The 15,055-nt window shown below is 33.7% G+C and overlaps 2 protein-coding genes across 2 annotated transcripts; both read right to left on the bottom strand.

Annotated features, from left to right (window-relative positions):
• Positions 1 to 217: 217 nt before the first annotated feature.
• Positions 218 to 3,548, bottom strand: LOC148210987 (protein NRT1/ PTR FAMILY 6.3-like). Its single transcript, XM_088125711.1, has 6 exons — positions 3,370 to 3,548; positions 2,982 to 3,159; positions 2,833 to 2,872; positions 2,095 to 2,669; positions 880 to 1,400; positions 218 to 776 (listed from the first exon to the last, which is right to left on the bottom strand). Exons 1-6 carry the CDS (start codon positions 3,482 to 3,484, stop codon positions 430 to 432), a joined length of 1,776 nt encoding a protein of 591 aa, XP_087981837.1. The 5' UTR covers positions 3,485 to 3,548; the 3' UTR covers positions 218 to 429.
• Positions 3,549 to 11,034: 7,486 nt separating this feature from the next.
• Positions 11,035 to 14,717, bottom strand: LOC111023339 (protein NRT1/ PTR FAMILY 6.3). The gene is made up of 6 exons (XM_022300756.2): positions 14,530 to 14,717; positions 13,971 to 14,148; positions 13,802 to 13,841; positions 13,068 to 13,645; positions 11,702 to 12,222; positions 11,035 to 11,602 (listed from the first exon to the last, which is right to left on the bottom strand). The coding sequence occupies exons 1-6, from the start codon at positions 14,654 to 14,656 to the stop codon at positions 11,256 to 11,258; spliced, it is 1,791 nt and encodes a 596-aa protein (XP_022156448.2). The 5' UTR covers positions 14,657 to 14,717; the 3' UTR covers positions 11,035 to 11,255.
• Between the last annotated feature and the right edge of the window lie 338 nt (positions 14,718 to 15,055).

Genomic DNA, 15,055 nt, shown 5'->3' with positions numbered 1-15,055 from the left:
GTTTAACCTGATGAGTTGGGTAAATTTAATTCATATATTGGATATTTAACACTCTCCTCACTTAACACAAGACCTCACATTCCAATACCATGTTAACAATGAATAAACCACCACTAACCCAAAAGTTTAAGCTGATGGGTTGAGTCAATTTAATTTAACACAAAAATATTCAAATATTTCTATATTTGGGTGAGACGACAAGAAAATGGAGTTGAGATTGAAAAAAAAAAACTCCCAAACTTGATATTATATTATATGAGAGAAAACTTCAAAAGTGATTCTCACTTTCCCCATGCTTTTGGTACATCAAAATTTACAAACTCTACATTATTAAAAAAGCAAAAGGTAACCCAAAGAAAAGGGTTTAAACTTTATACTTAAAGAAACACACACAAAAAATGAAGACAAGAGAGAGTGATTATTATTATGCTATGCATGGCAAGTTGGCTCAGAGTCCTCCAATTCAATTCCCTCATCAGCCAACCTCTTGTCCTTGTACACATACCACTTTGCACAAAACAAAAACGCCACCAAATTCAGCACACTCAAAATTGCCAAAAGCCAATAGAAATCATAAAGCTTCCCTTTGTTCAGATTGTCTGGAATCCATGGCTTCCCATTTGCAGTCACTTTCTGCACAATTGTGACCAACAATGTGCTGAAGAAAAACCCTAATGAAAGTGTGCTTAGAAATAGCCCTGTGCTCATTGTCTTCATCCCCTTGGGACACTCTCTCAGGAAGAAATCCAACTGCCCCATGTACGTGAATGCCTCACCTACGTAGGGTCGAGTTGGAGGAAGAGATAAAATTTTACATTCTAACTATGTATGTATTGAATTTACGATAAGGTAAATTAAGGAGAGGTAACTTTGACTCACCTGATCCCACCAATAAAAATTGTGGTGCCAACCAGAACACGCTCAATGGAACTTCTTCCAGTGGCTTCTCCACCAACCCATTTGCCTCCACCGCCCTCAACCGCTTTATCTCGGTCAGTGCAGCAGCGACCATGGCAAGTATCGATAGAACCAAGCCGAGCCCGACCCGCTGCAGTGGGGATAGGCCTTGTGGGTTCCTAAGCAGTTTTGCTGTTATCGGGATGATGAAACGGTCGTAAATCGGAACAGTCAAGAGGATGCTGGCCACGAAGAAGACGGTGAGGGAGGCCGCCGGAATTTGGAACGATCTTCCGACGTGTCGGTTCATTGTGGTGGCTTGTGACACGGAGAAAGTTGTCATTTGGGCGTAAATTGTCCAGAAAAGAATGGTGGTTGCCCAAATGGGTAACATTCTAATCACTAATTTTACTTCCTCTATGTCTGTTAGGGTTGATATGTTCCACTTGTTTACCACATTACCAAAAATTTCTCCATCTTTGATCGCTGCCTTGTCCAAAAACCTGCCCAAAAAACATGTTCAATAGGTCTTTTTTATTCGATTAAAAAAAAATTGTCCAATGTGTTTTTCTCTTTTAACTATTGAATTGGATGTATGATTAAGAAATAGTTACAGTATAAAATCGTCAGCTACATCGTGGGCTAGATGTCGAAGAAGAGTCCATGTTCTAACATTTTATAGTGAATAAAAAATATCCTTGATCTATCTTGTCCAATTTTAGGTAACTTCCAAAAGTAGAAAATGTTTTTTGTCCCAAGCTTGTCTGCTAATTACTGTTGGTTTAGGATATAGTTTTTGTTTTTTTTTTCTCTCTTGGAGCATAATACGTGGCCAAAGGTACAAATTGGCTTGGATTTTTTGGCCTGTATGTAGGCAAACGTATTGGAAATGGCCACAACTATGTAATTGAAAGTTAATGCATGATTATGTAAATCATATTTTCGATTACATTATACCAACTACGTTGACTATATTTCATTAAATATCGATTGTATTATTATGATTTTTCAATTTTATGCAATAGGTTTGCGTTCATTTATTGAGAAATTCTACATCCTAGTATAAAATTAAAGAAACAAATCGAATAAGTTTTTTCTGTGTTAAATAAAGATATTATATCGGAAAGTTAATATATCAACATAGTTAACGGTTAAAGTATTAATAAGTCAAGTTTATAAAAGTAGAAAAAAGCCAACCTAAATTGTTTGGTGCGGGGGAGCTTCTGCTTCTTCTTCTCAACTCCATTGTCGACATTGTCGTCGATATCGAACAACAACAACGGATCAGACGGCAAATCCAAGCTCCTCTTCTTAAACGCTGCAACGAACACGGCGGCGATCTGCGTCAACGGGCTGCCGGCCAATTTCCTAAAACGGTACCGTCTAGTTCCCGACAGGAACACGACCAAACCCAACACAATGGCACATGCACATATCCCATAACCCCATTGTCTGCCCACGTTGTCTTGAATGTAAACGAGAATTGTCACAGCTCCAAGTGAGCCGATGCTTATGAAGAAGAAGAACCAGTTGAAGAACTTGCTCATCTTCACTCTCTCCTCTTTGTCGGCATCGTCGAACTGATCGGAACCGAAGCCGGAGACGCTCGATTTTAGGCCGCCCGTGCCGAGCGCCGTTAGGTATAGTGCTAGGTAGAGAATAGCCAGCTGCTTGCCGTTCGCCGGAATGCATGGGGTGTTGGTGAGTTCCGGTGAACATTTTGGAGGTCGGAGACTTGGAATTATGGTGGAGATTGTCAAGATGGTTACACCCTAATGCCACAAAATTTAGATAAATTCTCAAACTAGTTTTTTTTTTTTTTGGGAGGGGGGGGGGGTTAGAAACATTATGTATTATTAAATTATTGCCGGATAAAACTTAAGCCGTAATTAAAAAATTAAAAACTTAAGTAATAGAAGGGAAAGTGAATCTTACAGCTGCTTGAACAGTTGCGAAAATGGAAATGGTAAGATACCTTTAAGAAGAAATAGATAAAACAAATAAGAAAATAATAAATAAATAACCATGGAAATAATAAACTTAGTAAGAAGGAAAATGAAAATATATATAATAAATAAATTTACCGGCCGAGAAAAGTGTCGGCAACAAAACCTCCGAGCAAACAGAGCATGAATGAAGTGCCGAGGAAGTTCGTAACGTCGTTAGCCGCAGCCGCATTCCCCAGATGCATTGTTTCCGTCAAATACGTCACCAAGTTCACGGCGATCCCCAACGTCGTCAGCCTCTCCACGGCCTCAGTCCCTGCCAAAACGCAGCGTTTTAACACCATTATATCAACCAAAAACCACGTTAAAACAACCGCGATTTCACTATTAAAATTTTGGGAAATAAGAGAGAGATATGCCAACGATACAATGCAGATAAGTAAACATCTAAATATTATTTGATACTGGAAATTTCTGGATCTACCACTTAATAGAAAACGAGAGAAGAGTGAGAGTGGGGACGGACCTAGAATCATGGCGGCGGCGACCCAGCCACCGGTTTTGGCCCGGGAGGCGGGGTTTCCGGTGTAATCCCAAGCATCTGGGAGAGTTTTTTGTTGAGGAAGAATGGTCATGGTCATGGCGTGGCTTTGAGGTGAGGAAGAAGAAGGAATTTTAATTGAATGGATATGGTATTTGTATTTGTATTTGTATGTGGTGAAATGGGATGCAGATTCTGAAGGACCTTAAGACCCTTTTTATATGGAAACTTCATTCCGCTTGACGTTTCGCCACTAATTCTAAATTATATTATATTATTAGTCTTTAACAAATTATTCTACTACATCTATTCTATTTTATATTATTTCAATTTTCAAGTTTCTATTTAAGCTATATGATGATTCTGAGGGTTTTTATTTTATTTTATTGTTATTTCTTGGGGGGTTATACTTTATTGTTGTTATTCCAATGATACAACAAAAACAATATATTTTTTCGGAAAACAATGTAGTTTTGTCTTGGTAAAAGAAAATTTTAATTAACCTATTTAATTCAACTGCACCTCTGATTATTATTTTTTTAAAATTTTATAATATTGCAAATATTATTTTAGATTTGGATCTACCATCTTTCAGAAATGTTGGATAATTTTTTGGTATTTAATTAAAATGATGTCGTTGTTATTTAATTGAATTGTCTGGTGGTTAAATATGTTAAATTTGTTAAAAAACTCTTTAAATCTTTTAAAGTTTTCGATATAATGTTTTCAGAAAAAAAAAAAAAACTTGTTACAGAAAGTTAATATTAGATCCAAAGATCTCTGCCACATCAGCATACTAGCGGCCAACTCATCGCCCATGTAAGCAAAGCTGGCAAGACACAAATCTACATAATATTGTTACCAATCCAAATTCTACTTTCTCACAATTTCACCATCTTTGGAAGGTTGTTCTCGCTTTCTTTTGATAGTAATCACTTATATATATATATGTGTATATATAAATCTAGTAATTACTTTTTATTCTTTCGTTACAGCTGCATGCCTTACATTTTTTTTTAGTAAACTTTACATTTTTTTAACTAATTACATAGTCGTTCACATTATGATTTTGTTTTTATAAATAATTTCTTTTAATGTTGGCGATGATCTCTACATTAATTTTTTCCACGATTAACAAAGCGTGAGAATTATTCATATGAAATTATTATGTTATTGACATATTTGACACCTAAACATGCAATCAAAAAAGATTAGATTTTGTTGATAGCAACTTGGAATTTTATTGTGTCAACTAGTATTGTGTGACATGTTCCTATCTTAAAATATGTTAATAAAATCAAATGGATTCGGTGAATATGCGTTTGAGAGCGTTTGATATATTTGTTCTATAAAATTATTTTCGAATTTTGTGATCCAAATAATGAAAATTCTGAAAACAACAATATTTTTATATATTCAATACTTTCAAGGTTTTAATTTGAAGCTGTAAAATTTAGAATTACATTAAAAAAGTAAAGAAAGAAAAAATATTGATAAATATATTATTTCATGTTATAAACTGATTTCATTTTTGTTAAAATTAAAATATATAAAATATAAAATATTATAAATTATACAACATCATAAGATAACAATTATACAAAATTTGTAACAACAATGTTAAAAAAAATTAATAAATATTATTTTAGATTAAATTAAATATTTAGTTCGTAACTACGGCTAATTTACAATGAACAATTTTTTAAACTGAGATTCATTTTTCAAATCTATTATCAAAATACATATCTGAAAACAAATAATACAACCCTATTTTTCATTAAATCCCTTATTTTCAAATTTTTGTTTTCTCATCATCAACCAAACGCAACATAAAAAGTTGAGATCTAAATTCAATGGAGGCCATTTTGTATATCAGCATGGTTTTTTAAACATAGAGTTTTGAAGCAATTATCTTGCATATGTCGATTTAGACCACTAAACCTAATTAATTGTCAACCTCTGTATAGTTCAACTGGTTAAGACACTTATTTTCGACAAAAAATTTGTGAGTTTGAATCTCCACCCTACTTATTGTACTAAAAAAGATAAAATTTATTATTATTATTATATTTTAAACTAAAAAAAGGTAAACTCGATTAATTAATTGACAACAAAAGTATGAACTACATAATTAGCCTCTCCCTCGAGTAACGCCTATAATTACTTATTCTTAATTGTCTAGCACATTATTCCAACTCAGCTAAAATATTAAATAAAGGAAGATGTATTAATCATAATAATTAAACTCCTATTCAAAGAAAAAAAAACAGTATCATATTTTAATGACCTTTTTTTTAGCATTAATTTTACTTATTTTTACAAGTCAAAACCTAACGAAATTGAAAAAATTATTGCTTCTCGAAGATAATAATTACCTTACTTTATTTTTTAATATAATAATATGTAAAGGTGTGGATCCGAAATTACACTCTTTAGGTACCTTAATGCCAAAGCGATCATGGTTCAGTCGTAATTGACATAATGTTCAATCAAGAGGTTGTGAATTCGATCCCCCACTTTACATATTGTACTAAAAAAAAAAAAAACCTAACCCAAATCATAGATGAAGCCTCAGGTTGGGGTATATTTAGTTTTAATCCTAGCTTTTCATTTAAGGTTTTAATATTATCTTATTCCATTTTGTATCTTAATCTCAACCGTTTATTTAATTTTAATCCTAACTCCCCATTGCCTGATAATTAAAAATTAAAAAAAAAAAACACAACCTGACTCAATCCGAAGATATTGAGTTGGATTGATCATCCAATTCAAAACTTGACAGTTCCTATGTATGGCCAACCCGAAAATACGGGTTGGTCCCAAAACTCCTCATAACTTAATCCCACCCAACCTGTGAACACCACTAAACTACACCAAGGTTCAATGGTAAAAATTAAATCCTTAACTTCTCATTAATAAAAAATTTTAAAAATTAAACATTTAAACTTTTAGGTAAGAAAAATGCATCCTAAACCTTTGAATGGTGAAAACTAAACTCTCAAATTTCAAAAAATTGTACCAATTTTACTCTATTTCTCTCTCATATTTTCTGCTTTCTCTCTCTATATTCCTCCTCTTTTTAGGTATATTTTTTTTAATTTATAAAATTTGAAGTTTAATTTTTACTATTAAAAGGTAATGGTAACAACTACCACATTTTAAATAGTTTGTATAATTTATTTAAAATTTATAATTTTTTCATATTTCAATGAAGAATTTAATATTTTAATTAATTGAATTAGACTCGTGTTATTCATTACTTTTAATAGATAAATTTTTATCGCGTGTCGGAAGCATACGCTGACAGTGGATAATGTTATAAATGGAAATGTAAAAACGAGACGACACGTCGACCACGCTGCAAAGCTCTCTCTTTCTCATGCAAAGTGAAGGACACGTAATTTGACTCAGTGAGTCGGGTTGGCTACAAATGGAAATTAATAATCCTTTTTTGTAAGGAAATGAAAAATAATAAAAAATAAGTTTGACTTTGTGGTTTGTGCACATATCTGCCGATCGCCATAGCAATAATTGTTGATTCATTGTGTTAAAAAAAAAAATTGTTGATTCATTGGAATCAAATTATTTAAACCCACATTTTTCTTATTAAATTAAGAACATCATGAGCCTTATGGTATCACCATAAAGTCTTGTTCAAGTTTTTAGATTAATTTAAACCAAATTTCTTGTGTTTCTCGGGCGCAAATATCTTTTATAATAAGAAAACTAAATAGCTATCCATCCTGAGTTATATATAAAAAAAAATTATAATAACTAGAGTATTTTCTAAATAAATAATGTTGATGCAGAAATTTGATTTATTGGAATTCCGCTAATATTCGCACCAATCTTCTAGAATAAAGGATGGATGAGACATGCAAAACAGAATAACATTAGGATCGGAATAGTTGAGTATAAAGTGTAGGGTATTGTGAACATATCTCTAAGGTTTGGCTTACCCTTCTACTTATAGAAGTGGAACCCTAATCCCTTTAGGAATTACCAAAGTTGAATCTTAGTGTGCATAGGAGATCTCGACTTCTGGGCCTGTGCGTTTTGTAATGCGTCCAATGTCGAATCCAGGGTCGAGACAAGGTAACCTCAGATCGGGTTGCACGGGGGTCGGGAGAGAACCATCGAGAAGGCCTTGGCGTCGAGGTCTGGTCGGTGCCGACCTCGAGTCGGCTATGGCCGGCCCGGGTCACTGGGTTTTGGCCCCTTTACCTGGTGAGCTCGCTCCTCCTCCAACCCAACTCCTGTCTTTTGCTCGTCCAATCTGATATCGTTTTATCTTCCTATAACAAATAAAATTCAATATTTCAATAGATAAAAATGTTCGTCACATAGTTGAGACTTATATTTAATCATATCACTCATCTATAGTATATATAAAAGGGGTTATAAGGAGAAACTTTATCCTCATTATGTTGATGGCAATTTTGTCATTCACTCCCTACTCATTTTTTTATATAATTTATGTATTAATAAAGGAAGTTATTAAATGTGGTCATGAACGTGCACATCTTATCTTCCAAAAAAGTAACTGTTTGTAATTTTTTTTAAACAAAATGAACTTTATTAAAGACCATCTAGAATTACGTGTATAGAATAATGTCCATTGGTATCACTAGGAAAACAAGTGGGAAAAAAATTATCCCTTATATTAACAATCCAGAGAAACTTTTCTGCCGCTTGAAAATATTAATAATCCGAGAGCCATATTTATTTCACGCCAGACAAATTCCCTGAACAAAAAACTATTATAAAATTAGAAAGACAACCGTAAACCATTTATATTATAATAAATATAATCATCTTGATTCGGATATAATTAATTTTTAAAATGTCCCATTTCAAAATGAAGAAATTAAAATTAAAATAAAAAAAATCAAAGGAAAAGAAAGTTGACAGAATATATTGCCTATGTTCCTCTCCTTGCTCTCAAGTGTGCTATTCTATTGATCTCTTTGAATTCGTGTATTTTTTTGGAATTATCATTGTTGAATTTTCTTCTCTCTACTTTCGTTTTTTTTTTCAGGAGAAGATTTGTTGGCAATGAATGGAAAGGTAATCATCATCGAACTGTAGATCAGAGCATGGACAAAATTAGGTCAGGGAAAGAATAATTCCATGAAAATTGGGTTGATTCTTTTTTTTTTTCCGATGTGAAATTCGCAGAAGAATTAGTAGGTGCGTCACAAGGTCGTCATTGGCTAAGGACGAATATGAACTACTTCGTAGGTGGATTGCAGGATAATGTAGAAAGGATATGCCCCTGATAATTTGATCAACCACGCCTCTATAACCCATAAATCTCTATTATCATTTCAGATGGAAGAACCAACGCAACTGTGACTTTAAAAACTATGCTCTCAGCGTCATCATTAATCCAAGGTAGTATGCCTTTCCATTTTTAACACCAAATCTTTCTAATTTTGTCTGTTCTTCATTCTTTTTTCAGTTTTTTTTTTCAGTTGTGGTTCCAATTTTTCAAGTCATCAAAACTACATTTACCCTTGAATTATAGAGGAGACAATTACCCAACTCAAAAGAGAAAATTTTTTAAGTGATTTAAAAAGTTTTATCTGAAGTTGTGATTAGGTAAGTGGGAAGAGATAGATATTGAATATTAAAAAACCTTCCCCATCAAAACTATCGGCTTTAGCCTCTCTCTCTTTTTTTTTTTCTTTCCTTCTTTTCAAACGTTTGTATTTTAAAGATTACTTGCTTCCACCCTGGTAAGATCATTTTTAGAAAGATTTAAATATTGATTCCTTAGCACTCATCTTTAATATTTTTTTAGAAGCTATACTAAATAAGAAAATCTATTTATAGATTAGATCAAACGAAAATAATATACATTAGATGTATTTAAAAAATCAATTTGCAAACTATACAAAATCTAAGCCTTACATTTTATATGTTAGTGGGTGGAGATAGAAAAAGGGAGAGAAAATTAAAGAAATTTAGAGGGATGGGAATAAAATGAGTTTGTATTTGAATGTCAAAATTGCTCCAAGTAAATAGTAATAAGATGATAAATTTCACGTGCATCGCACGTGTTACTAACTAGTTATTAAAAATGGAATTATATATGTTTTTTTTAGTTGAACCGAGAGCGGAGGATTCAAGCCTCTAATCTTTAGGAAAATACTCAATCTCTTAATTAGTTAAACTATGCTCCCATTTGAAAAACATAAAAATGAGACAATAGTAAAAAGGTTTAGCATGAAATGCACAAAGAAGAAATATCTGTAAAATTACAATATAATTGATTGAATTTCTTGTCTTCAGAAGCTCAACCAAGACAATTGTTAAATAGACATTTAAGAGAATAAATAAGGTAATTTTACACATATTGACCTTCATGATTTTCTACTAAGGAAATAATAGCAACCGTAAAATGAAGAAAAAGATTCTAGATAATATGGAAGGTTTGGCTGGAACAATTAAGGCGATAGTTGGCAATGAGGAGAATGATTTGAGGAAGATTATTCTCCAACTGTATGGTCATATCTTTTACTGATATGGGCTGAGATTGAATAAAAACAACCCGTTAATGGTGGCAATAAATATTGCCTATTATTGACCTGGAAGTTAAGGTACTGCTGATGTGGCTGTTGCTTGGTGTTCATATTTGCATTTTTCATTTACAAATAGTAAGTTAAATGAATGTCTTTTAGTATCAATTGTATCGTGTTGTTTAAATTAGAATGTTTTTACTTTGCCTCCATCATGTATTTCTCACATACCTTATGAATGAACGGTGTTTCCCTTAAAAAAAAACATTGTATCCTTATGTATATATCATCCCATTCTATTAATTGCTCCAATTAAAAGTTTAAACGTGCAAATTTGTTCTTTAAAAAAATTTTCAAATATTTTTTAAAAAAATGTTCGAATCTCTCACTCTTTATTACTAAGAAAGAAAGAAAAAAAAGAGAAGACGAACGTACATGCATCTCCTTAGGAACGAAGTCCTTGTCTATAAGTTTACTTGTTGAACTTTTAGAGTAAGATTCCTTTAGTATTTCTACTTAAAACGTTTTCTTAAGTAAGTCCCAAAAGTTTCAAGATTATTTCTATATGTTAATCTTTATATTTTAAAAAGATTCTAATGAGTTTATGAACTTTTAATTTTGTATCAAATAAGTCTATGAAGTGTTTAACCATGAGGTTTAATGCTTACGCCATGAAATGCTTGAAGTATAAATTATTCCATCACATAATCTTTAAATAATACCGTCACCATGCCACATAAGCATTAAACTAACACACTTAATATTGTAGGAATCTATGCAAGTCCAGTTTCAAAATTGTTGAGGCATTGTTCCAACTCAAATAAGTTCTCCTCTTTCATGGCACAGTAGTAAGAGGCTTGGGTGTTGACACTCAAGATTCAGGTTCGAGTCCTCCTGTGTCTAGTAGTAAAAAAAAAAAGTTCTCCTCTTCCAAGGTCTGTAAATAATAATAATAATAATAAAAGAACTTTAACAAATAAAAAGTTAACAACTGTCGGGATAGCAAGGGTAGTACTTTAATTACAAGACAACATGTATGGTAAGATTTATGGAACTCCACATATTATATATAAAAAAATTATTCAATGTTTCTATATTTGGATGAGAGGACAAGAAGATGGAGTTGAGGGAAACAAAAAACACCCAAACGTGATATTATATTATATGAGAGAGAACTTCAAAAGTGATTCTCACTTTCCCATGCTTTTGGTACATCAAAATTTACAAACTTTACATTATTAAAAAGGCAAAAGGTAACCCAATATTAAAAAAGGGGCTTAAAACTTTTATACTTATACTTAAGAAACCCACACAAAAAAAAGAAGACAAGAGAGAGTGATTATTATTATGCTATGCATGGAAAGTTGGTTCAGAGTCCTCCAATTCAATCCCCTCATCAGCCAACCTCTTGTCCTTGTACACATACCACTTTGCACAAAACAAAAACACCACCAAATTCAGCACACTCAAAATTGCCAAAAGCCAATAGAAATTGTAAAGCTTCCCTTTGTTCAGATTGTCTGGAATCCATGGCTTCCCATGTGCAGTCACTTTCTGCACAATTGTGACCAACAATGTGCTGAAGAAAAACCCTAATGAAAGTGTGCTTAGAAATAGCCCTGTGCTCATTGTCTTCATCCCCTTGGGACACTCTCTCAGGAAGAAATCCAACTGCCCCATGTACGTGAATGCCTCACCTGTAGGGTCGAGTTCGAGGAAGAGACAAAATTTTACATTCTAACTGTGTATGTATTGAATTTACGGTAAGGTAAATTAAAGAGGTAACTTTGACTCACCTGATCCCACCAGTAAAAATTGTGGTGCCAACCAGAACACGCTCAATGGAACTTCTTCCAAGGGCTTCTCTACCAACCCATTTGCCTCCACCGCCCTCAGTCGCTTTATCTCGGTCAGTGCGGCGGTGACCATGGCGAGTATCGACATAACCAAGCCGACCCCGATCCGCTGCAGTGAGGTCAGGCCTTGTGGGTTCTTAAGCAGTTTCGATGTTATTGGGACGATGAATCGATCATAAATCGGAACGGTGAAGAGGGTGCTGGCGACGAAGAAGACGGTGAGAGAGGCCGCTGGAATTTGGAACGATTTTCCGATGTGCCGGTTCATTGTGGTGGCTTGTGACACAGATAAAGTTGTCATTTGGGCATAAACAGTCCAGAAAAGAATGGTGGTTGCCCAAATGGGTAACATTCTAATCACTAATTTTACTTCCTCTATGTCTGTTAGGGTTGACATGTTCCACTTATTTACCACATTACCAACAATTTCTCCATCCTTGATTGCTGCCTTGTCCAAAAACCTGAATATGCCCAAATTAATAACATGTTCAATAGGTCTTTTCAATTCGATTTAAACAGAAAATTATTTGAATGTATTGTTCTCTTTTAACCATTGGATGCATGATTAAGACACAATAATAGTAGTATAGTATAAAATCATCAACTATATTGTCGGCTAAATGTTGAAGAAGAGTTGTGTCCAAACATTTTGTAGCGAATAAAAATATTCTTCTCTCTTGTCTGCAAATTGAAAATAACGAATATAAAAGCCTCAATTATGGGTAACTTCCAAGAGTAGAAAAAGTTTTTTGTAGCTTGTCTGCTTCCTGTTGGTTTAGGATATAGTTTTTAACTTATTATTATAGAGCATAATACGTGGCCAAAGGTAGAATTTGGCTTGGATTTTTTGGCCTCTATGTAATCGCAAGTTTAGTGCATGATTATCTAAATTATATTTTCGATTACATTATACCAACTATGTTGACTATATTTCATTAAATATTGATTGTATTATTATGATTTTTCAATTTTAGGAAATGGGTTTGTGATTTTTTTTTGTTAAAAAATTCTACTTCGTAGCATAAATTTAATAAAACAAACAATTAAATTTTAAATGTGAAGATCCATGGGATAACCATTCGTTTTTTGTTTCATTTTTTAAAAATCAAACCTAGAAATGTTACTTCTACCTTGTGTCTCATTATTTTGCTATTTACTTTTAAAAATTTTCTCAAAATTTAAGGCAAAATTTGAAAATTAAAAGTAGTTTTTGCTTTTGGCGATTGGCAAAAGATTCTTTATAGGGAAAAACCTACCAAAAGAATTACGATTAATAAGTAATATTCCATACGTAGAAAAAACCAACCTGAATTGTTTGGTGCGGGGGAGCTTCTGCTTCTTCTTCTTCGTAGCTCCATCGTCGACATTGTCATCAATGTCGAACAACAAAAACGGATCAGACGGCAACTCCAAGCTCCTCTTCTTCCACGCTGCAATGAACACAGTGGCAATCTGCGTCAACGGGCTGCCAACCAATTTCTTAAAACGGTACCGTCTAGTTCCCGACAGGAACACGATCAAACCCAACACAATGGCACATGCACATATCCCATAACCCCATTGTCTGCCCACGTTGTCTTGAATGTAAACGAGAATTGTCACAGCTCCAAGTGAGCCGATGCTTATGAAGAAGAAGAACCAGTTGAAGAACTTGCTCATCTTCCCTCTTTCCTCTTTGTCGGAGTCGTCGAACTGATCGGAACCGAAGCCGGAGACGCTCGATTTTAGGCCGCCGGTGCCGAGCGCCAACAGGTATAGTGCTAGGTAGAGAATAGCCAGCTGCTTGCCGTTCGCCGGAATGCATGGGGGGTTGGGGACTCCCAGTGAACATTTCGGAGGTCGGAGACTTGGAATTATGGTGGAGATTGTCAAGATAGTTACACCCTAATGCCACAAAATTTAGATTAATTCAAAAACATATTTTGGCTGAATAAACTTGGTTTTTTTAAATTCTCAAATGAGGTCCTAGTTTTTTTTTTGTTAAAAAATAAAAATAAATAAATAAAGAAAATTAGACACAGTAAAGTAAATCTTAATTACCGTGGCTTGAACAGCTGCGAAAATGGAAATGGTGAGATACCTTTGAGAAGAAAGAGATAAAATAAATCAGAAAAGAAAAACCATGGAAATAAATAAATTGAGTTAGAAGGAGAAAAAAAAGAAAAAGAAAAGAAAAAAGGAAATATAATTAATTAATTAATAAATTTACCGGCCGAGAAAAGTGTCGGCGACAAAACCGCCGAGCAAACAGAGCATGAAGGAAGTGCCGAGGAAGTTCGTGACATCGTTGGCCGAAGTAGCATTCCCGAGATGCATTGTTTCCGTTAAATACGTCACCAAATTCACGGCGATCCCCAACGTCGTCAGCCTCTCCACGGCCTCAGTCCCTGCCAAAACGCAGCGTTTTAATATCATCGTCAACCCAAAAAAACCCACGTTAAAACAGGCCGAACAAAGAAGGAAGGAGAGAAAAATACCTTTTAAGTACTTATTAACTACCGTTCAAGTTTTTACGAATAATAAAGCGAAATACAAAAGAAAGTTATATTTTTTTTTCCAAAAAAATCACAAAACTATCATATTTTTATTGATGGTGAGGAAGAGGAGCGTAAAATTCAAGAAGAGGATAATCTCTCAAACAATGGTATAATTGAAGTGTTATAAATGCTAAGCTTTCTTTTTTCCTTTATATTTTGGTGTTTGTTAATAAAATTTTTAGACCTGCCACTGAATATAACAAAGGAAGAAAGAACGAGAACGGGACAAACCTAGAATCATGGCAGCGGCGACCCAGCCACCGGTTCTGGCCCGGGAGGCGGGTTTGCCGGTGTAGTCCCAAGCATCTGGGAGAGTCTTCTCTAGAGCTTGAGCATGAGCTTGAGGGAGAATGCTCATGGTGTGGCTTTGGGCTGATGAAGAAGAAGGGAGTTTGAAATGGATATGATATGTGGCAAACTGGGATGCAGATTCTGCACGAACTTGGACCCTTTTTATAGCACAACTTCATACCCGCTTGACGTTTCACCACTAATTTTAATTATATTATTATTCTTTTAACTATTTATTTTATTACTTATATTCTATGTATTTTATATGTTGGAAATTTCAAGTTTCAATTTGTTTATTTAAGTTATCATAATTTTTAGGGTTCTTTTTTTCTGTGGGGGTTTATACTTTATAACAGTGGTTGTTTTTCCAATGAAAAACACAAAGAAATATACCAGACATCTTGTAGAATAATATATATATATATATATATATATATTTTTTTTTTGGAAAAACAATGTAGTTTTG

Source organism: Momordica charantia, assembly GCF_013281855.1.
Source record: "Momordica charantia cultivar OHB3-1 chromosome 6 unlocalized genomic scaffold, Mcharantia_2.0 BLBB01000006.1, whole genome shotgun sequence".
NCBI classification, from domain to species: Eukaryota; Viridiplantae; Streptophyta; class Magnoliopsida; order Cucurbitales; family Cucurbitaceae; genus Momordica; species Momordica charantia.
This window is presented reverse-complemented; position numbering and strand designations above follow the sequence as displayed.